The sequence below is a fragment of the Petromyzon marinus genome, chromosome 55, assembly GCF_048934315.1.
Source record: "Petromyzon marinus isolate PM22_M1 ecotype Great Lakes invasive population chromosome 55, UKy_Petmar_22M1.pri1.0, whole genome shotgun sequence".
Classification (NCBI taxonomy): Eukaryota; Metazoa; Chordata; class Hyperoartia; order Petromyzontiformes; family Petromyzontidae; genus Petromyzon; species Petromyzon marinus.
The window spans coordinates 12,599,392-12,621,120 of record NC_133721.1 but is presented as its reverse complement, the minus strand read 5'-3'; the positions used below and the strand labels follow the sequence as shown (position 1 = coordinate 12,621,120).

The 21,729-nt window shown below is 55.0% G+C and overlaps 1 protein-coding gene across 3 annotated transcripts in view; it reads right to left on the bottom strand.

Annotated features, from left to right (window-relative positions):
- ECT2 (epithelial cell transforming 2) overlaps positions 1 to 21,729 on the bottom strand; it is an 85,961-nt gene that overhangs the window by 45,004 nt on the left and 19,228 nt on the right. For all 3 annotated transcript variants that reach the window (XM_076052367.1, XM_076052368.1, XM_032975179.2), the window contains 5 exons: positions 21,078 to 21,188; positions 19,817 to 19,913; positions 18,521 to 18,602; positions 13,888 to 13,966; positions 13,563 to 13,682 (listed from right to left, as the gene is read on the bottom strand). In XM_076052367.1, the coding sequence (XP_075908482.1) occupies positions 13,563 to 13,682; positions 13,888 to 13,966; positions 18,521 to 18,602; positions 19,817 to 19,913; positions 21,078 to 21,188 (489 nt within the window). The remainder of the gene's footprint in view (positions 1 to 13,562; positions 13,683 to 13,887; positions 13,967 to 18,520; positions 18,603 to 19,816; positions 19,914 to 21,077; positions 21,189 to 21,729) is intronic.

Here is a 21,729-nt window from a genome sequence, read left to right as displayed (position 1 = left end):
ACGCACACGGGTTCCCCACACGGCCCTTTACACACACACGCTCACACACACGCTCACACAAGGTTTCCCCACACGGCTCTTTACACACACACGCACACTCACGCACACGGGTTCCCCACACGGCCCTTTACACACACACACGCTCACAAGCACACACTCACGCACACACACACGGGTTCCCCACACGGCCCTTTACACACACGCTCACAAGCACACACACGCTCACACTCACGGGTTCCCCACACGGCCCTTTAAACACACACACACACACAAGGTTTCCCCACACGGCCCCCTTGCACACAAACGCGCACACACGGCACTGACGGCCGTACAATGACGGCCGCCGTTCGCCACCAAGTGGAGGTGACGTCACCAGCCGTGCTTGTGCCAGGCTCGGTGCACTTTGAGGCCATGTGAAATGTCGAAGGGCCGCTGCTGACCGAGATTACTGGCAGATGCATTGATGTACAAAGAGAAAGATAAAAAGATCCCCCCTCCCGCACCCCCGTGTAGCCTCGACAGTGTTGTACACACAGCAATGAACGCGTGTAACACAATGTAACATCGTGCGTTACTGCGTTACACACACAGTACCGAATTCTCAATGCCACGCACACAATCCTCCACGTGGAACACAGCTCGTGCAAGTCTGCACACTCGCATAACCACAAAGACAAAGATCCCCCGGGATAACCTTCAACCGATTGTTGGGGCAAGTGCTGAAGGCCGGCACAGCGCACGACGGGGTCGGTGGGCAACACCACACCCGGCCGCCTTTGTCTCCCCAGTGCTTTGCCTTTACACACCGCACCAGGGTACTTATTTTACGGCCGAGTCAACCGAGGGAATGCGATGTCACGGTCGTGGCCGGGAATCTAACTCGGGCTCCCGGGGTTTACGGCGCGGTGGCGCCGATCACTTAGGCCGCTCGCCGCTTGTTGCCGAGGTTCGCGGTTCCGCTTAGGCGGGCAGCCCCGGCGATCACTGCGGTTGCGTCGTGTTAACCGTGACACGCCACACGTCTGCCACGCAGCGGGCGTTCTGACTCGAATAGGCCATTGTGTGCCGGCGTCACGGTCGAAAGATCGCACGGTAAATGACTCCGTCGGGATTACACGCACCGCAGCAATCGGGAGACTCGTGCCCTCTCACGGGCCTGGCGCCGACGTGCCACCTCGTGCCACACGGGAACCGCGGCCGCTGGGGGTGCCCCGGGCTAGGCCACGCGGCGGCAATCGTCGCCCCACCGGCCGGCAGGAGACCGATGCCCGCTCGCAGGGCCAGGCGCCCCCAGCTGTTGCTGGGGGCGCCCTTTCAAACGCGTCGTATGCGAGACGCGACGATGCACACCGCTTGGCGCACCGCCCAAACCGACGCTCCGCGGTCGGCCGCTGCGGTGGCGGCGAGCGCGGTGTGACGCCGGGGTTGTGGAGGTGCCGGCGGCGCGTGACGGGGCAAGTGCAGCGGCATTCGAGCCGCGCGTGCTCTGCCTCCGCAATCGCCGCAGAGGCTTCGCTGCCGCGGTGGTGGGTGGGTTGGGGAGGGGGGGGGGGCAGCGTTAACCCCCGCTTGGCGCGACGCTCTGCACGCCAATTAGGAGGGGGGGGGGGGGCGAGCACCAATCACGAGGGTGCGGGGCTTGGTCAGCAAATGGGGCGTGTGCACACGTGTGTGTGTGGGGAGTGGTGGTGTAGCGGTTAGCGCTACGCTGCGCTACGAACCCGGCGACAGCCAACACCAGCGACGATAAACTGAACTGGTTATGGGCCTCCCCTAGTTCGACTCAGCCCCAAATGAGTACCTGGTGCGGTGTGTGAACATCGCCACTAGGGAGACAAAGGCGGCCGGGTGCCAGCCACCCCCTCGTGTGCCGTGTTGGCCTTCGCAGGTGCTCGCTAACAGCACTTGCCCCAACAGTCTGTTAAAGGCGAAACGGGTGACCTTTGTCTTTGGGGTGGGTAGCGGTAGCGCAGTGGTTATTCGGGACTGCGCTACAAACCCGGCAACATGGGCCGGGAATTTCCCGCTCACGGCCTACGTCAGTAACCGAACCGGGTGCCGGGTTAACCTGGTGCGGGAGGAGGGTGAACATTCGGCCAGGAATCGCAAGCAGACACCGGGAGGGAGCGTGGCCAAGAAGACTCGGACCTGTGTGGATAGTGGAGTGACAGGTTAAGCAGCTTGCCGCACAGCGTTGCGCGGCCGATGTGGGGATAATGCCGAGAGCCGAACGACGAACCAATTCATCGGTTGATTCTTAAGCTCGCGACGCAGAGCTTTGCATCGCGAGTAAGCAGCTGTGGCAGTTGCTGTTGGTTTTTTTTTTATATCCGCATACGTTGTAAGTAATGGGTTCACCGGGGTCGATAGCGCACCGGGCTATGAACTCGGCACAGCCTGGGTTCGACCACCGGCCCACGGCTAACATCGGTGGCCGAGTGGTATCTGCACTGTGTCTGGTTCCCACACTTAGCATGGCTGGCTACGTACAATGCGAAAGAAATTCAACATACTGGACATACATACCAAGCGGTATGTATGGACGAGGGGAGGTCATTCGCCGGCAATGTACGTGTGTGTTGTATGTAATGCGTTCACACGTCGGCCCTTCAAGCCACTATAGAGGCAGTTCCGATTCTCTCTCTGGATCATCTCTTGCACACGGGGCAGACGCCCAGAGTGGGCGCGCCTGCCAGCTTCCAGAAAACGTCACACAACGCAGCCTTTCGCGACCAATAACACCCTTGAATCATCGTCGCCCATTGGATCAGATCGCGCGAGTGCGATCGTGTGTTGTGCACCCTCCTCCACCCGAGGAGATGAACAAGCAAGCAAAATTAAAACTGCGTCAGCGGTGCGTTGGAAGAGCGACCCACGAGCATTCAACACATAACGACATGTCAATGGTAGTTGCAGCCGGTAACGTTAGGCTGTTGCCAGATATCTGAAAGTGTCCTCCCAGCCTTGGGCCTTAAATAGGTGGGGAGTGATACGATGCCTTGGAACAGCGCGCCATGTAAATCTACACGAGCTAAGATGTCATCAACGTGAGACCGCAAGAGAGCAGGAAGTGATACATAAAGTTTAAATGTGCTCGAATAAATTATAACCTTACATGAGAATCTGTTATACTTTTCCATCCTCTGAGGCTTGGACAACCCAGAACCCTCCCCTGAGGACCTCCCTCTCCTCGACTCCCTCCCTCCCCTCGACTCCCTCCCTCCACCCCAACCTCCGCAAAATCCGCAGAACTGACCCGAGAGGTCACAGCTTGCATTGCCATTCTCCCCCCGTAATGACGGTAATAGGGGTGGCATTACGCGTGACTTTTTGATGGCATTAAAGAGTGGTTTATAATCACGGGCTACCGAGGCCGCTCCCTCCTCCTTGGCGACTGCAGCGTGACACGTGTGCTCGGAGTGGCTCGCTCCCGGAACTGCAAGCCGCCCCCGATCCAAGATGCAAGCCTTCCCGCTCGACCCCCCGACCAGCACCGGCTCAAACATTCGCTACCAATGCTTAGCCAGGGGTGGGAGTCGAACTCGCGTGGCCAGTTTCGTTGAGCAGCACGCTAACCGCTGCACCAGCGCTCCCTGCTCTCAAAGACCAATATCCCGCGTATGGCCTGCTGTTAGCGAGCAGCACCTATGAAGGCTGCAACGGCACACGAGGAGGTGGATGGCCAGCACCTCTCCCGCCCTTCTTCGTCTCCCCAGTGGCGATGCTTACTACGCACCGCATCGGGTAACGCATTTGGGGCCGAGTCGACCTAGGGGAGGCCCAGGACCGGTTCAGATAATCGTCACGGGTGTTTGCCGTGCACGTAGCGAGTCAAACGTCATGACTGACAGCCCGGGGGGGGGGGACGACGACTCGCGAGCACAAAGGTCTCTCCGGCGGTTTAAGCCCCGCGCGGCGCCGAGTTTTCAATCAAACGCAGCGGCGCTCGCTCGCTCGCTCGCTCGCTGATTCCCCGGCACGTGGACGGCGGGCGCCAGCCGTCAAGACGCGCGGAACGGCGGGTCCCTCCCCCCACCCATCCTACCCCCCCCCGCCCCCCACCCGCGAGTGAGGTGCTCGCGCAGCCACGTGATTTATGTCTGCGGTAATCCTGCGGTGTAATTTCGCTGCACCACGCCGCCGAATCCATCTTTCCGTGACCTTATAAACAAGGCCGTTACCGGCGCGTTTAGAGCGGTGCCGGGATGCCGGCAGCCCCGGCGAGCGCCCGCGTCCAACGGGGTGGGGGCGAGGAAGCGCGGAACCCCGACGCCGCCGTGGACGCGGGGAAAGAATTGCTCGCATTTTATTTCGCGACACCCCGCGAAAGCGAAGAATGAACGGCCCCGGGAAGGGGAAGCGGGTATTTCATAGAAACGTCTCTCTCGCTCTCTCTGCCTGCGCAGGGAAGTGATGCATTCCGCGCGGCAGCCCGCGGAGCAAAGGACCGGGGATGAGCGAGGGGGTTACAGTGCACCCCCACCCCGCTCCCCTGCCCCCCCCACCCCCGCCCCCCGACCCACAACGTGCAGCCACCCCGCAGTCTCCTCCAACTGTTCAACCAGCCAGCCATCTGCACAGCCGCTCAGCCGCTCGGCAATCTAGCCATCAAACCAGTCACCCAGATAGACCTCTCTACCCAGCCGCCCATCATCCTAGCCACTTAAACACACATCTATTGAGTCACCTGTAGAGCCATCAACCCAGCTACCCAGCTAGCCATCTAGCCAGCCACCTAGATAGGCATTTATCAATCCACCCATGAACCCAGCCACGTCAATACACACATCTATTGAGTCACCCATCCACCCACCTATAGAGGAATACCCCGCTATAGATTCCCACATTATGCGTTATTTCGCTTTACACGTTGCTGGTGATTGAGGCAACATATTTGCTTGTAAGATAAATGTTTTACATACGTGGTGTTATTGTTAAATGCGCATCTTTTTGGCACAATTTAGTTTGTTAAACAGGAATGCACACGGTGAACACGGACTATTTCGTTGCCACGCGACGGAGGGGATATCCCTAACGACAGGGGGGATGTCCCCTCCGCGTCACGGGGGGGGGGATATCCCCTCCGCGTCACGGGGGGGGGGGGGATATCCCCTCCGCGTCACGGGGGGGGGGGGGATATCCCCTCCGCGTCACGGGGGGGGGGATATCCCCTCCGCGTGATGGGGGGGGGGATATCCCTCCGCGTGATGGGGGAAAGCCAGACTCAACGATGTGGAGGAGTCTGCCGACATGGTGGTGGTAGTGGTGGCGGTGTTCCAGTTCCGCAGTGAGGAGGAGCTGGCAATGGGGATCTGATGCAGCTGGGACAACGACGAGCTGAGGAAGAGGCAAATGCAACGATGCCACCACAACCACCACCACCACCACGAAAAGTTCACCGGCATTCACTGCCACAAGAAGCTGGAGCTGCAGAAGCAGACAAATTCTGTCCAGCTGTCTTTGGACAGAATTTTTTTAAACTAAAGTTTTGCAATCGTAGCCAGAAGGCCCAGAGAAGAGCCCAGAGAAGAGGCGGCCTCTTCCTCTGGTGAACATCGCCGCTGGTTCCACCTTCACTGACAGACGGAGAGGCCGGAGATCCTGCCCCTTCCTCTGCACAACACCACCACTGCTCACTCCAGGAGTCCACTCGCAGCAAGCACTTCAACTGGTCTTCGGTAAGTTTGATCTACAACAGTTATTTGTGTTTATTATAAATCGCTTGCCTTTTTGCACGCCCACCTTGAGATGTAGTCACGTGCATTTTTTCGCGCCCCGAAACGTCGGCTAGGAATAAAACCCCTGATTTTAACATTAATGTCTATGGGAAGTTAAGAGTTCCCATACACACCCAGCCACCTATATAGACATCTACCCAGTCATATAGTCACTTAGATAGACATCTGCCCAGCCACATAATCACTTAGACAGACATCTACCCAGCCACACAGTCACCTAGATAGACATCTACCCAGCCACACAGTCACTTAGATAGACATCTTCCCAGCCACACAGTCACTTAGATAGACATCTACCCAGCCACAGTCACCTAGATAGATATCTACCCAGCCACACCGTCACTTAGATAGACATCTACCCAGTCATATAGTCACTTAGATAGACATCTACCCAACCACACAGTCACTTAGATAGACATCTACCCAGCTACGCAGCCACCTAGATAGATGTAAACCCAGCCACACAGTCACTTAGATAGACATCTACCCAGTCATATAGTCACTTAGATAGACATCTACCCAGTCATATAGTCACTTAGATAGACATCTACCGAGCCACACAGTCACTTAGATAGACATCGACCCAGCCACACAGTCACTTAGATAGACATCGACCCAGCCACACAGTCACTTAGATAGACATCGACCCAGCCACACAGTCACTTAGATAGACATCTACCCAGCCACACAGTCACTTAGATAGACATCTACCCAGCTACGCAGCCACCTAGATAGACATCTACCCAGCCACACAGTCACCTAGATAGACATCTACCCAGCCACACAGTCACTTAGATAGACATCTACCCAGTCATATAGTCACTTAGATAGACATCGACCCAGCCACACAGTCACTTAGATAGACATCTACCCAGCCACACAGTCACTTAGATAGACATCTACCCAGCTACGCAGCCACCTAGATAGACATCTACCCAGCCACACAGTCACCTAGATAGATATCTACCCAGCCACACAGTCACCTAGATAGACATCTACCCAGCCACACAGTCACTTAGATAGACATCTACCCAGTCATATAGTCACTTAGATAGACATCGACCCAGCCACACAGTCACTTAGATAGACATCTACCCAGTCATATAGTCACTTAGATAGACATCTACCCAGCTACGCAGCCACCTAGATAGACGTAAACTCAGCCACCTCGACAGACATCTACCCAGCCGCCCAGCCACTTATATACAGATCAATTTATCTACCCAAAAACAAACACATCCACTAAATCACCCCAACACCTGAAAACACATCTACACAGCCGCACGGTAAATCTTCCACCCAGCCACCCTGGCGGTCCCTCTCCAACCCCCCTTCCTTTCAACGAGCAAATCAACCGTCCACCCCCAATGAGCTACCCAGACGACCCACTTATGGAGTGAAACAATCACCCAGGCGTAAATTGACTCGGCCACCAATCCATCAAGTCACTCATCCAACCTACTTTCCCCGGCCTCCCAGCAGCATATCTATCACAGACACCTGTGCACATATTTCTAGATTTGAAGTTTTCGTGACTGCAAGGATCCAAACTCTTTGGTTTTTTCGGTAAAGTCACGTAGGTAACCACATCTTTTACCGACGGTAAAACCACATCTTTTACTGTCGGTAAAAGATGTGGTTCCAGACATACAGTACCCGGGCGTCTACAAACTAAGTTGCCTCTGTGGTAGCAGCTATATTGGAGAAACAAAACGACATGTCTCGGACCGCATCCGTGAACATAAAGCAGACTTGAAACACAGTAGGACTAACTGCTCAGCCGTGGCAGACCACTGTTATAATTCAGTAGGCTCACATGACATTGACTTCTCCAAGACGGAGGTTCTCTGCAAGCCATCCGGCTACCATGAGAGATTCGTTCATGAGGCCATCCACATATACAAACACAAAGACAATTTCAACCGAGAAGATGGATTCTGGCTTAGTAACCATTGGAAAGACGTTATAAACCATTTCGGTTCCTAATTAATTGTATTTTACGGTGACCTTCAGACCGCAGTCCATTCGCTGGCACTGCCTCTTAGTACCTTTCACAAGACGGTCAATGGTATCGTTTATAGCATGTGTTATAATAATAAATAGTTTAAGTGTAATGTTTAACATAATTCATAAGGCAATATATAGTATCGCAACTGTATAGTGAATATACAGCAGTGTGGTACACAGTAGGGTTGGTGGAATAATAGTGTAATATTACAAGTCTAATATTTTATAGTCTAAAGTATAGGGTAGTGTATAGTAACGCATTGTATAATTCAAGGGTGGGGTTTGTCTATGGCAGTGTATATTAAGGTGTATAGTCGTGTAATTTAGAAAAAAGTTTAGTTGGAGGCATATCAATATAAAGCATAATGTTAGAGCTCACATTGGGCTGTGTATACGATATTACACAATGTAGTTTAGATTGGAAGGTATAATATTGTTAATTTATAGTAGTCTAGTTCGTAGCATAGTTGTAACGCAACACAGGACAGAGCAACGCATCGTTGCTGTTTCTTCTCTCCCCCTCCTCCGTTGAAAAGAAAAAATAAACCGCCACTTTTTCCGACATAGTTACATGCTAATCCCTCGCACTAACATCATGCTAATCCCCCAGTTACATGCTAATTTCTGACTTTAACATCATGCTAATCCAACACATTAACATAGCTACTTCAATGTTAAATTCTTCTGTTGATATGTAAACTCCTTGGTCAAGACGCTCTGCTCCTCCCACCCAGCTTAAAAGACGCGGCCAAAGCTTGGCTGCGTTCACTGAAGCGCTGTCTTCCCGACAGTTCTGTCTCTTCACCTGAGGAAGGCTACTTGTGTTGTGGCCGAAACGTGAGAATTTTTATTTTATTATGTTTTATTTTTATTATTGTATTTCAATTCTACGTGACTTTACCGAAAGAACCAAGAAGATGAATCTCTGCAGTCACGAAAGCTTTAAATCGAAAAAAAATTAAAATGAAAACAACTAAATTAAAATCTGTGCACATAGCCATTCAGCCCCCTATCCGCTCAGCCACGGAGTTACTCATCCAGCCAACTACCTATCCGCCCAGCTACCCTTACATCCATCGACACATTCACACAGCTACCCATCGGTACAGCAGCCATGCCTTCACCCATCAAACCTTTAATTCGGCCACCGACTCGCCAAACCACCAAGCCACTTGCCCACCCCGACCACCGATACAACCGGCCAGCCGCCTATCTATCGCGCTACTCATCCACCCACCTATCCGGCAAACCGTCCGCCAAGCACAGAGCCGCCGAACGAACTACCCCATCCACCTCGACGTCACTTACTTTTGATCGTACAAAAATAATTTTAAAAATAATCAACAAAATTACGCGAGCGAGCGTAAGGGTGTGCGCGCGCGTGTCCAGAGAGCGTGCAGGCCGCGCGGAGCACAGGGACCATCAACGGCGGGTGGCCTCCCACACGGGCATCAGAATGCCAAGCACAGCCGGGCGGAGAGGCAGCGGGGGAAACGGCGCGTGGCGGAGCGGCGAGCGAACAGACACGATGACGCGCGCGGTCGGCGAAGAGATCGCACACAGAGGAGTGCGCGTGTGGACACGCGCTGCACCAATGGAGCTTGCTGCACATAAAGACAATGGTTCCCCCGCTAGCCCCCGTTCCCCCCGTGTAGCCTTTAACGGGACCGCTGGGGCAAGCACCGTTAGCGAGCAGCGGCCTACGATGGCCGGACACGGCGCACGGCGGGGTGGAGTGGCCAGCGCCACGTAATCACAGAACGAACACAGCCCACACCTCCGCACACACACGGACGTATACACACACACACATACACACCTCCCCAGACAAAGACGCACGCGCACACACACACACATTCCCATATGCACACATCTCCAAAGATCCCCCGTATAGACTAAACAGATTGTTGGGGCAAGTGCTGTTAGTGAGTAGCAGCACCTATGAAGGCCGGCACGGCACACGAGGGGGTGGGAGGCCAACACCACGCCTGGCCGCCTTTGTCTCTCCAGTGGCGATGTTTACACACCACACCAGCTACTCATTTGGGTCCACATGCGATAATCGTCACTGGTGGTCATGAATCGAACTCGGGTCACCAGGGTGCATAGTGCAACGGGGCTAACTGCAACACTACCGCTCCCGCGGCACACACAGACACACACACCTCCCCATATAGTGAGGGAAAAAAAGTATTTGATCCCCTGCTGATTTTGTACGTTTGCCCACTGACAAAGAAATGATCAGTCTATAATTTTAATGGTAGGTTTATTTGAACAGTGAGAGACAGAATAACAACAAAAAAATCCAAAAAACGCATGTCAAAAATGTTATAAATTGATTTGCATTTTAATTAGGGAAATAAGTATTTGACCCCTCTGCAAAACATGACTTAGTACTTGGTGGCAAAACCCTTGTTGGCAATCACAGAGGTCAGACGTTTCTTGTAGTTGGCCACCAGGTTTGCACACATCTCAGGAGGGATTTTGTCCCACTCCTCTTTGCAAATCTTCTCCAAGTCATTAAGGTTTCGAGGCTGACGGTTGGAAACTCGAACCTTCAGCTCCCTCCACAGATTTTCTATGGGATTAAGGTCTGGAGACTAGCTAGGCCACTCCAGGACCTTAATGTGCTTCTTCTTGAGCCACTCCTTTGTTGCCTTGGCCGTGTGTTTTGGGTCATTGTCATGCTGGAATACCCATCCACGACCCATTTTCAATGCCCTGGCTGAGGGAAGGTTCTCACCCAAGATTTGATGGTACATGGCCCCGTCCATCGTAACGTTGATGCGGTGAAGTTGTCCTGTCCCCTTAGCAGAAAAACACCCCCAAAGCATGTTTCCACCTCCATGTTTGACGTTGGGGATGGTGTTCTTGGGGTCATAGGCAGCATTCCTCCTCCTCCAAACACGACGAGTTGAGTTGATGCCAAAGAGCTCCAATTTGGTCTCATCTGACCACAACACTTTCACCCAGTTGTCCTCAATCATTCAGATGTTCATTGGCAAACTTCAGACGGGCATGTATATGTGTTTTCTTGAGCAGGGGGACCTTGCGGGCACTGCAGGATTTCAGTCCTTCACGGCGTAGTGTGTTACCAATTGTTTTCTTGGTGACTATGGTCCCAGCTGCCTTGAGATCATTTACAAGATCCTCCCGTGTAGTTATGGGCTGATTCCTCACCGTTCTCATGATCATTGCAACTCCACGAGGTGAGATCTTGCATGGAGCCCCAGGCCGAGGGAGATTGACAGTTCTCTTGTGTTTCTTCCAATTGCGAATAATCACACCAACTGTTGTCACATTCTCACCACGCTGCTTGGCAATGGTCTTGTAGCCCATTCCAGCCTTGTGTAGGTCTACAATCTTGTCCCTGATATCCTTGGAGAGCTCTTTGGTCTTGGCCATGGTGGAGAGTTTGGAATCTGATTGATTGATTGCTTCTGTGGACAGGTCTCTTTTATACAGGTAAAAAGCTGAGATTAAGCACGCTCCCTTTAAGAGTGTGCTCCTAATCTCAGCTCGTTACCTGTATAAAAGACACCTGGGAGCCAGAAATCTTTCTGATTGAGAGGGGGTCAAATACTTATTTCCCTCATTAAAATGCAAATCAATTTGTAACATTTTTGACATGCGTTTTTCTGGATTTTTTTGTTGTTATTCTGTCTCTCACTGTTCAAATAAACCTACCATTAAAATTATAGACTGATCATTTCTTTGTCAGTGGGCAAACGTACAACATCAGCAGGGGATCAAATACTTTTTTCCCCTCACTGTACATGCGGATGCACAGCCACACATACCTACCCACGCACACTAGTGCACACAAACACACCTACCCACGCACGCTGATGCGCACACAAACACACAAACCCAAAGATATCCCCGTATAGCCTCTAACAGACATTTGGGGCAAGCGCCGTTAGTAAGCACCGACGGAGGCCGGCACGAGCCACAAGGGAGGGGCGGCCCAGCACCATCCCCGGCCGCCATTGTCCCCCCAGTGGCGATGTTTACACATCGCACCAGGTAATCATTTGAGGCCGAGTCCACCTAGCGGAGGCCCGGGACCGATTCAAATAATCGCCGCCGGCGTTGACGGCCTTGAGCGGAGGAAGCGAGCTCGGGGGGTTGCCAGGTTTGTGGTGCAGCGCGCGCTAGACGCCTGCGTCGCCACTCCCCCCGGCGCACGCAGCTCCACGCACCCGGCCACACGAGCGGCACCGGGCACACGAGCGCCACCGGCCACACGAGCGCCACGCGTGCCCGGTGGCGCCGTCGCACAGCCTCTGAAGCGGCGATTAACCCGTCCCCGCGCGCCGCGCACCGCGGAGCGTCGGCGGCGTCGCGCTTCCGCGCACACGGCCCCCGATCAGAGGCGGCAGATCTGCGGAACAATAATAATTACACATCTCCCAGGAAATCCGCTTCAAACGGCTCGCATTGTTTAGAGCAAGAAAATAGAAACAACCGCCACCCTCCCCCCACCCCCACCGAGCGCCCCACCCCCGCCTCCCCATCTCTGGAGCAGACACCAGCTCATCAGTCATTGTAATGTATTCAAATTATTCTGTATGTGAGAAATGCTTTGGAAAACGACGTACGAGCGCACGCGTTGTGTTTTCCACCCTTCTCGCGCCCGCCTTAACCCCTTCACCTCGCTACGACCTTCAACCTACGACCCCCGCCACAGCCGCGGGCCAAATTCACGGCTGCCCCCTTCCTCCCGCCCCATCAACGACAGCAACCGACAACCGGCGATGGCGACGATCCCACCGATCGTGGTCACTGCCGCCCCACCCCCCCCCCCACCGCTACCCCTTCCTCCTCCCCCCCGTCCGCTCCGCACGCCCGCCGACCGCTCCGAGGACAGGGGACGCCGCGGCCGGGGGCGTTGGCACGGACAGCGGAAGCTTGCAGGTCACGGGCAACAGCAGGCCCCGGAGGTGGCACCTGCGCGGGCGTCGACGGGGTGGCACGGGGTGGCGGCGTGCCGAGGGTTAATGTTTTATGCATTAGCGGAGATTTACATGTTTTCCCAAAGCGAGGGGGAGTCAGTCATGCGGCAACGCACGCGCGCCCGCACACACGCACACACCTCTCGCTGGCTTGCAGCCACAAAGACACCCGTATAGCCTCGACGGGCTGTTCGGGGCATGTGCCGTTGGCAAGCACCGATGAAAGGCCGGCACGGCGCACGAGGCCGGGGTGTGGCCGGGACAGCGCACAGCCGCCTTTGTCTCCCCGGCGGTGACTTTTGCACAGCGCACCAAGCGCTCGTTTAAAGCCAAGTCAACCTCCGGTGGGAACTAGGCCAAGTTCACACATTTGGCGGTGACGTTAACCGCGAGCGGGAGTCGAATTCGGGCCGCCAGGTTCGTAGCACGGCACACCAACCATCACACGTCCGCTCCCCACTGCGTGTACAGATGTGGGACTCCCAAGGCCATGCCCCACCACCTGGCAGAGGGAAGGAGGCAACGGCCCGGTGTAGTGGCATTGGCTGTGATGACCTCTTGACCTTCGGATAGGGATTTGCATTTACATGGCGCTTTTATTTTCCATTATTAAAGTCCTTGTTTACTCGGTGAAGTCTCACCGAGTCTCAAGACCCTTCGTCAACAGGGTCCTGCCAAGTTGAGAGGAAGGGGGCCGACATTGCTCGCGCGTGCGTGCGCATGCATGCATACGGCTGCCCGTGGGACGATGGGGTTTTGACGGAAACATTCGGAAACAACTCAAATGAGCCAAACGAGTGGGAGAGCCCAGCAGGGCCGGTGTGCTGGGCGCGCTTGGCGTGGCGGGCGAGAGGGTCCCTACCTCCAGGCAGTCGGTGAACAGGAACATGGAGATGGTCTCGCCACGGTCGCAGAGTTCATCGTCCAGCGCCGTCACCTCCTCGCGAGCCACCAGCGTGCGGTGCGACGAGAGCAGGTTGGCCTGGCCGCACGGACACACGCGGACACCGCCGTCACGACCCTCCACGCACTCTCCTGCCTCTCCCCTCTCATCTCATTCTACTCCCCTCCACGCATGTTAGCAGGCGGCTTAATTAGGCGCCTGCTAACAGCGCTTGCCCCAACGGTCCCGTCAAAGGCTACGCAGGGGGTGCGTGTCCGTCCATCCCCGTGTGCACGCATCTCACCGGGCAGCCCTCGACCTCGTACACGATGTCGAATATCAGGCGCTGGCCCTCCGTCTTGCGCTTGTCCTCGTTAATGTGCCTTCACGCCACGGGGCAGGGGACACACGGGGTACACGCATGGGGACACGCGGTGGTGGGGGGGGGACACGTGGGGTCACAGCGGGCGGCACGGCGGCGGCGGGCGCGGCGCTGACGCTCGTGCCGCCCTGCCGCGACAAGGGAGCTCGGGTTTCTTCGCCCCCGGCTCGCGCGCCCGTTCCGCGTGACGTTTGTACCACCGACCCCGTTAGCACCGCCTGCCCCCCCCCCTTCTGCATCGCCTCTCCCAGCTTTTGCGATGGGTTTCCCCCGGGCTTCTACCGTTTCCTGCAAAAATATCTCGAAGACGACGTCCCAGGAGATTTGTGCCAACGCCGAGCAAGGTGCCAAGCGGGGATCGCGCATCGCCGTTCGCTGGCGGCCACGCTGCACCGCGCGTGGCCGCGGAGGCGGGCAAGCGAGGGTCGGTGGATCACCGCACGGACGTTGCGCCAAACTCCCGTCCCCGTGGGTGGGCGCCCAGGAGGAGCAGTGTACCCTGTGCTCGCGACGAGAAGGCGGAACAGCACAAGTGCAGGACTCCGTCTGCACCATCTGCGTGGGACGGTGCGTTTCCCCCTGCGGGTGCTCCGGTTCCCTCCCAAAATGTAAACAACACAAACCCATAACGCTTTACAACACAGACCCATAAGACTTTACAACACAAACCCAGAACGCTTTACAACATAAACCCAGAACGTTTTACAACATAAACCCAAACGTTTTACAACACAAACCCATAAGACTTTACAACACAAACCCATAAGACTTTACAACACAAACCCATAAGACTTTACAACACAAACCCATAAGACTTTACAACACAAACCCATAACGCTTTACAACACAAACCCATAACGCTTTACAACACAAACCCATAACGCTTTACAACACAAACCCATAAGACTTTACAACACAAACCCATAACACTTTACAACACAAACCCATAACGCTTTACAACACAAACCCATAAGCCTTTAAAACACAAACCCATAACACTTTACAACACAAACCCATAAGACGTTACAACACAAACCCATAAGACTTTACAACACAAACCCATAACGCCTTACAACACAAACCCATAAGACTTTACAAGACAAACCCATAAGACTTTACAACACAAACCCATAAGACTTTACAACACAAACCCATAACGCCTTACAACACAAACCCATAAGACTTTACAACACAAACCCATAAGACTTTACAACACAAACCCATAAGACTTTACAACACAAACCCATAACGCCTTACAACACAAACCCATAAGACTTTACAACACAAACCCATAACGCCTTACAACACAAACCCATAAGACTTTACAACACAAACCCATAACGCCTTACAACACAAACCCATAAGACTTTACAACACAAACCCATAACGCCTTACAACACAAACCCATAAGACTTTACAACACAAACCCATAACGCATTACAACACAAACCCATAAGACGTTACAACACAAACCCATAAGACTTTACAACACAAACCCATAACGCATTACAACACAAACCCATAAGACGTTACAACACAAACCCATAAGACTTTACAACACAAACCCATAAGACTTTACAACACAAACCCATAAGACTTTACAACACAAACCCATAAGACTTTACAACACAAACCCATAACGCATTACAACACAAACCCATAAGACTTTACAACACAAACCCATAACGCTTTACAACACAAACCCATAACACTTTACAACACAAACCCATAACACTTTACAACACAAACCCATAAGACTTTACAACACAAACCCATAACGCATTACAACACAAACCCGTAACAAATGACAACGTTCTGTCTGGAGCAAACCGGGTGCCTGCATCACAGACGGATTGGGGGAAACCTTGAAGGAGAGAACGCGTGGAGAGCAGCACGTCAACTGGCAGCGATCAATAACTAAAGACCTTCACAGAATCTGGGTATCACACGGAGGGAGCTGAGATCGATGATTCGCTGACCAGGACTGATGGCGACGTTCCCGTGCAACGCAAATTGACCACTAAGGCTCCACGCGACTGACCTCAATAACCTTTACACGACACTCATCAGTGACACGATGATACTCGCTCCCATAACAGGCGGGCAAGGCGAAAACACACTCTCGTGCTCGTGCAAACAAACACACGGACGCGCGCTCATCCAACACACACACACACACACATACAGAGACAAAGATCCCCCGGATAGCCTCAACAGACTTTTGGAGCCGAGTGCTGTTAGCGAGCACCTCTGAAGGCCGGCAGGGCACACGGTGGTGGGTGGGGTGTTGGTGCCCGATACCATGCCTTTATCTTGCAGGTACTCGTTTTAAGGCTGAGCAGACCTAGGGGAGGCCCAGGAACGGTTTAGATAATCGTCATCGGCGTTGGTCGTGATTGAGAAAGCAACTCGGGTCGACGGATTCTTAGTACAGCACGCTATCCACTGCGCCACCACGCCCCGCTACATACGTCCAATACCAATACAACCGCCCATCGCCACTAAGCGACGGTGACGTCACCACAGCGCCTGCGCCAGGCCACGTGAAGCGTCGAAGGCTCGCCGACGACACGCACATCATACACGCACGCACGCACGCACGCACGACCACCAACGCCGCCACCAAATCGGCAGGAACGAGTTTCGCTCGTTGGATGTTCGAGGACAATTTTGGAACACGTTTCAGATTTCCACGTCGCTTGCCTTGCACGTACTAATGTTACGGGAGGCCGCGGTGCCGCCCGCCGACAGTTTTGGAAGGGGGGGGGGGGGGAAGTTTAGGAGCGGCGTAATACGTGCGACGCCAATTCCCGCGGTCGTCCCGGATTTCACATTAATCCCGGAAAACAATTTGATTCGTTGAAATTAATCCGCAGCTAAAACAAAACTAAAATATACAGCGCAACCGCCATTGGCCAAATTACACGAACCGGGATTACACGTGGCGGCAACAACAACAACAACAACATCGCCCGCCCCACCCCCCGTACTGAAAAAAGTTTGCGGGACCGCCCCCCCCCCCGCCCCCTCCTCAAGAGAATTTCCGAGGCTCGGGCAAGGTTTTCTTGGACAAACAAAGCGGAGTTGAAATTATATATGTTTTCTCTTTTCTCTCCGGAATTTCAAATCTCGGCGCGAGTTGCCACTCAATTCGTGTTTTTTATTTTCTTTTTCCTCTTTCAGATTTTTCAGATTAAAACGAAAATTGGGAACGCATCCCGAGCACAAAAAAAATAAAAATCCATTACGCCAGCTGGTAGGATGACGAACGCAATCAACGCACGCGCGGCCTTCATTATCTAGGCGAGAGACTAATGGAATCGCCAAACGCCCATGCACGGCTCAATGGCTGTGCGTGCTTCGACGGGGGGGGGGCGGGCGGGTTGGGGTATCGGAGGCGTACCAAGTACAAAAGGACGACTGATCTGCGAGGAATCCCTCAAGTACTCGCGAGTAATTCAGGGACTCGCGAGCGAATTAGACGCTTTTTAATTGCGGCCATGTCCACGAGCGGGCAGCGCCCTCGCGAGCGCCGCTCTCGCGAGTGCCTGGAGTGCTCTCACGGGCATTGCTCTCGCGGCTCTCGCGAGCGCCGCTCTCGCCAGTGCCTGGAGTGCTCTCGCGAGCGTGGCTCTCGCGAGCGTGGCTCTCGCGAGCGTGGCTCTCGCGAGCGTGGCTCTCGCGAGCGTGGCTCTCGCGAGCGTGGCTCTCACGAGTGTGGCTCTCGCGAGCGTGGCTCTCGCGAGCGTGGCTCTCGCGAGCGTGGCTCTCGCGAGCGTGGCTCTCGCGAGCGTGGCTCTCGCGAGCGTGGCTCTCGCGAGCGTGGCTCTCACGAGTGTGGCTCTCGCGAGCGTGGCTCTCGCGAGCGTGGCTCTCACGAGCGTGGCTCTCGCGAGCGCCGCTCTCGCCAGTGCCTGGAGTGCTCTCGCGAGCGTGGCTCTCGCGGGCGCGGCTCTCCCGAAGGCCGCGGCGAGATCGACGCGGAGCGAGCAAGCGAGCGGGGGTGCACGCTCTCGGCAGCGGCCGCCTCGTTGAGATGCGAGCGGGGAGAAGCCGCGAGAGCGAGCGCAGAGTGGTGGTTGCTAGCCGAGGCCCGGAACCGATTCAGCTAATCACCGCCGATGCTTGCGCCGACTGGGAATTGCATTCGGGGCTCATAACGCAGCGCACCAACCAACGCGCGCTGCCACTACGCGCGCTCGCAGACGCGCACATGCCCTTGAGATTGAGGCCAAGCAGCAGCGCGGGTGACTGTGCCATCACCGGCATGGCAATGAGCCGAGCACCCAGACACAGCCCCCCCCCTCCCCCCCCCCGATACCAATGCCCGCCATTCGCCACTAAGTGACGTTGACGTCACCACGGCGCTTGTGCCAGGCTATGTGCACGTTGAGGCCACACCACGCGCAACATGCACACACACACACACACACGCGGTTGCCGGTGCCGACCCCCCCCCCCCCCACGCTCGGCACGGGCGAGGCTTCGCGGGGCCTAAACCCCGGCGGCCGCGCTGGCACCCACGGACGGGGGGGGGTCCGGGGCGGTAACGTACGTCATGACCTCCTTGAGAGCCTCGATGGCGTTCCTGAGGCTCCGCTTGTCGGCGCTCCCCTCCGACGTGTGCTTCATGATGTCTGCGCGTGCAGACGAACAAAAGGCAACGGTCACCCACGGATGTAAGTGCCGCCCGCCAGCTACGAGGCGGCCGGTGGCCAACGCCACGCCCGGCCGGACCGCCTTTGTCTACCCCAACTAATTTAAGGCCGAGTCTACCTAGGCGAGACCCGGATCGGTTTGAGATATTTGTCACCGGTGTTGGCCGTGAGTGGGAATCTAACTCGGGGGGGGAGGGGCGGTCAGCGGGGTTTGTAGCGCATTGACCGCTACACTACACTCACCCACTGCAGTCACCACACGGCTCCACCTCGGAATCCTCTCCCGTCATCTCCTTTCTCCAAGCTCTTCTCACAACAACAACGGTGACCTTGCTCGCTTAAAAAAGACATGACGCCACTCGCATCTCAGGCGACTTTGAGATTGCCGTTTGTCGCTGCCCAGTTCCGGGCCTGCGCTCGGAAAAAGTTCCTCTCTCGTAGACGCACAATTTGGAATCAAAAGCATTATTTTATTGCAGCTGCTGCCCCAAAGTTTTTGAACCAACGTCGTTGTGTCCCTCTTGGCATCCCCATTCTGCCATCTCTGTCCTCAATTTAAGCGGACTATTAAAATCAGCTTTAACACGTAGTAGGCTACCGCGACCAATGCTATCCACAATAAAGGTTTTTTGGGTTAGATCGCTGCAAGTATAAATGTGTCGTAACCCTCCACTACCCGATACAGCCGGTAAGGTTTGTCACGTAAACAACGCGCCAATTAGTTTACTACTTCAGCCCACCGGAGTGTTGGAGAGTAAATCCAAAATATTTACAATTTGAGTGGTACGCCGTTTCGCTGGTAATTACATCCAGCATCATTGGGCGATTTGACAGAATAACATTCATTATCTATTAAAATCGCTCAACGTTAAGTGTGAATGTAACTTCACAACATAATTATTATCACATCTGTAATTGTGGAAGGCTTTGATGCAGTCTGCCGACCGAGTCGCTCTTTTAAAAACAAAGAGCTTGTTAGCTCTACGGGCTTTACTCAGTGGGAAATACACTCCCGGTTCCGATTCTGAGACCATCCAAACTCGTGAAACACGACAGCTCGGATTCGAACCTGCGTTCTTAGCGGTGTTGGGCAAGCACCACCCAGCCCGCTTGGCGTCTCTGTCTCGTGCCACGCTCGCTGCCCACCCCCGCTGCTCCCCCCGTAACCCCCCCCCAGCCCCACCCCCCCTCACCATTGAGGAGCAGCCCCACGCTGGGCAGGCGCTGGACCGGGCGGATGAGCAGCTCCTTCAGGGACTGCCGGCCACACTGCGGCTTCGCCTGGTTGATCTGAGTTCGAGCAGAAGGGGAGGGAACAGGGGTGGGGGGTGGGGGGGGGGGCAAACGAGCAGGGGGGGAGTAGAGCCCACGGAATCGACACCAGGGTGGAAAAGAGGAGGGGATAAAAATAGTTTACAAACTAAATCACGCAAAGATTTCTTCCATGTTTTTTTTCAGTGGGCATATCTGAGCCGAGCCAGCGCAGGGCTCTCACGACCCAAGCGTTTTTTTTTTATTTTCCCACTGGCTGTGTGCTGTGCCGAGACAGGCCGTGACCAAACTGCGAAACGCCGGCCTCAACAAGACATTCGAATCTGCCTCGGGGCTGAGCAGGGCCAGGAGCGGGTGCCGACGTCACGCTCGACGCTTCGCCGCGCCATCTGCACGCGTCAGCCGAGGCATCGCCACGGCGTCTCGACGTCCGCGCGTCACGAGCGACGCCAGCGGCGTTTCCGCAGCGGGCAAAAACAAACCTGGCCCCGCCTCTTGACCAGCGGCAGGCCGGCTCGGCAACGGCACCGTCGCTGCTCGCGCGCGCCGGTGCCAAGTGTCCGGCCGTCGCTTTCTAAAGTCTGCCGAAATCTTCTAACCTAGCGTCTCAGCGGTGCCGGCTCGGAGCTCCGACCTCCGACCTCCGAGCCAGCGTTCTGCGTCAGATTCCCGTTCCGAGACGTCTGCAAGTCGCAGGGCGGAGTATCCCGTTTCACCGCCGAATCTCGGAACACGCGAGCGGTTGAGCGTTAATTTTCTTCAGAGAGCCTCCGATTGGCATGGTCGGCTAACGCACGGTTGAGAACGAAGTTCAACCTACGTAGGTGGCGCCGTCGTTTTCAAAGACGTTGTTACTCACCGCAGAGATCCGCAGTGTCACGACCGCACCCTACGATAGCTGCCGTCCAAACTGCGCCGCGCGCCCTCCCGCGTGGCCTTTGTGGGGGGAGCCTCGTTACCGACAAAGTTATTTTACTAAAGTTTCCAGGAGGGCTAAGGATCACGAAACTGAGAAAACGACAGGAAAGAGAGTGAAAACGGACCAAGACGGTCGCAGTGGGTTCCGCCAATCAGGAGTCAAATCGGGACCCCCAAATTCCCCCCCCCCCTCCCCCCCCTGGAATCGCGACGACCCGATCGGTTTGCCGGAGGAGCAGCGACAAGGAACGGCGTCCGGGGCACCTTGAGGAAGGCGTGGAAGCGTGGGTTCTGCTTCTCGCAGTTGCCGATCGTCTCCTTGCTCATCTCGAAGAAGTTCACGAACGGGGGGTAAGCCTTCACCATGTCTCTCGACTGGAAGAGAAACAGCCACGCGGGGTGAGAACAGCCGCGCCAACGACAGCGGCAACGACGACCAATTAAACCATAAACTAAACAGTTTTTATTTTACCAGGTCAAGCGCGCTGAGCTCTACGTAGCCATTTTTCAGAGGCGACCTGGCCGCAAATGATAGCTGAACGAGGTGGGGCTTAATCACGTGGAAATTTATAGCAGCCAAGTAACCTAAACGCGTGTTTCTAAATGTGGAGAGAAACACCGGAGGACCCTGAGAAAAATCCACGCGACCACCGCAAACTCTAAATTTACAGCAGGCGTCGCGGTCGGGATCGAACCTGCAACCTCCTGTAAACCAGGCGAGGCAGATAACATCTCGCCACCGCGGCACCAACTACACCTGCAGCGTCCAAGACACACGGCAGCCGGAACAACAACGCGCACAACAATAACCGTACCCACAATAACCAACAACATGTGAACGCACAACAACCAACGCGGGGAGCTGCCTGTGGCCAACGGTTGCCGCCGACGACGCTGGGATGGGATGGGGGTGCGG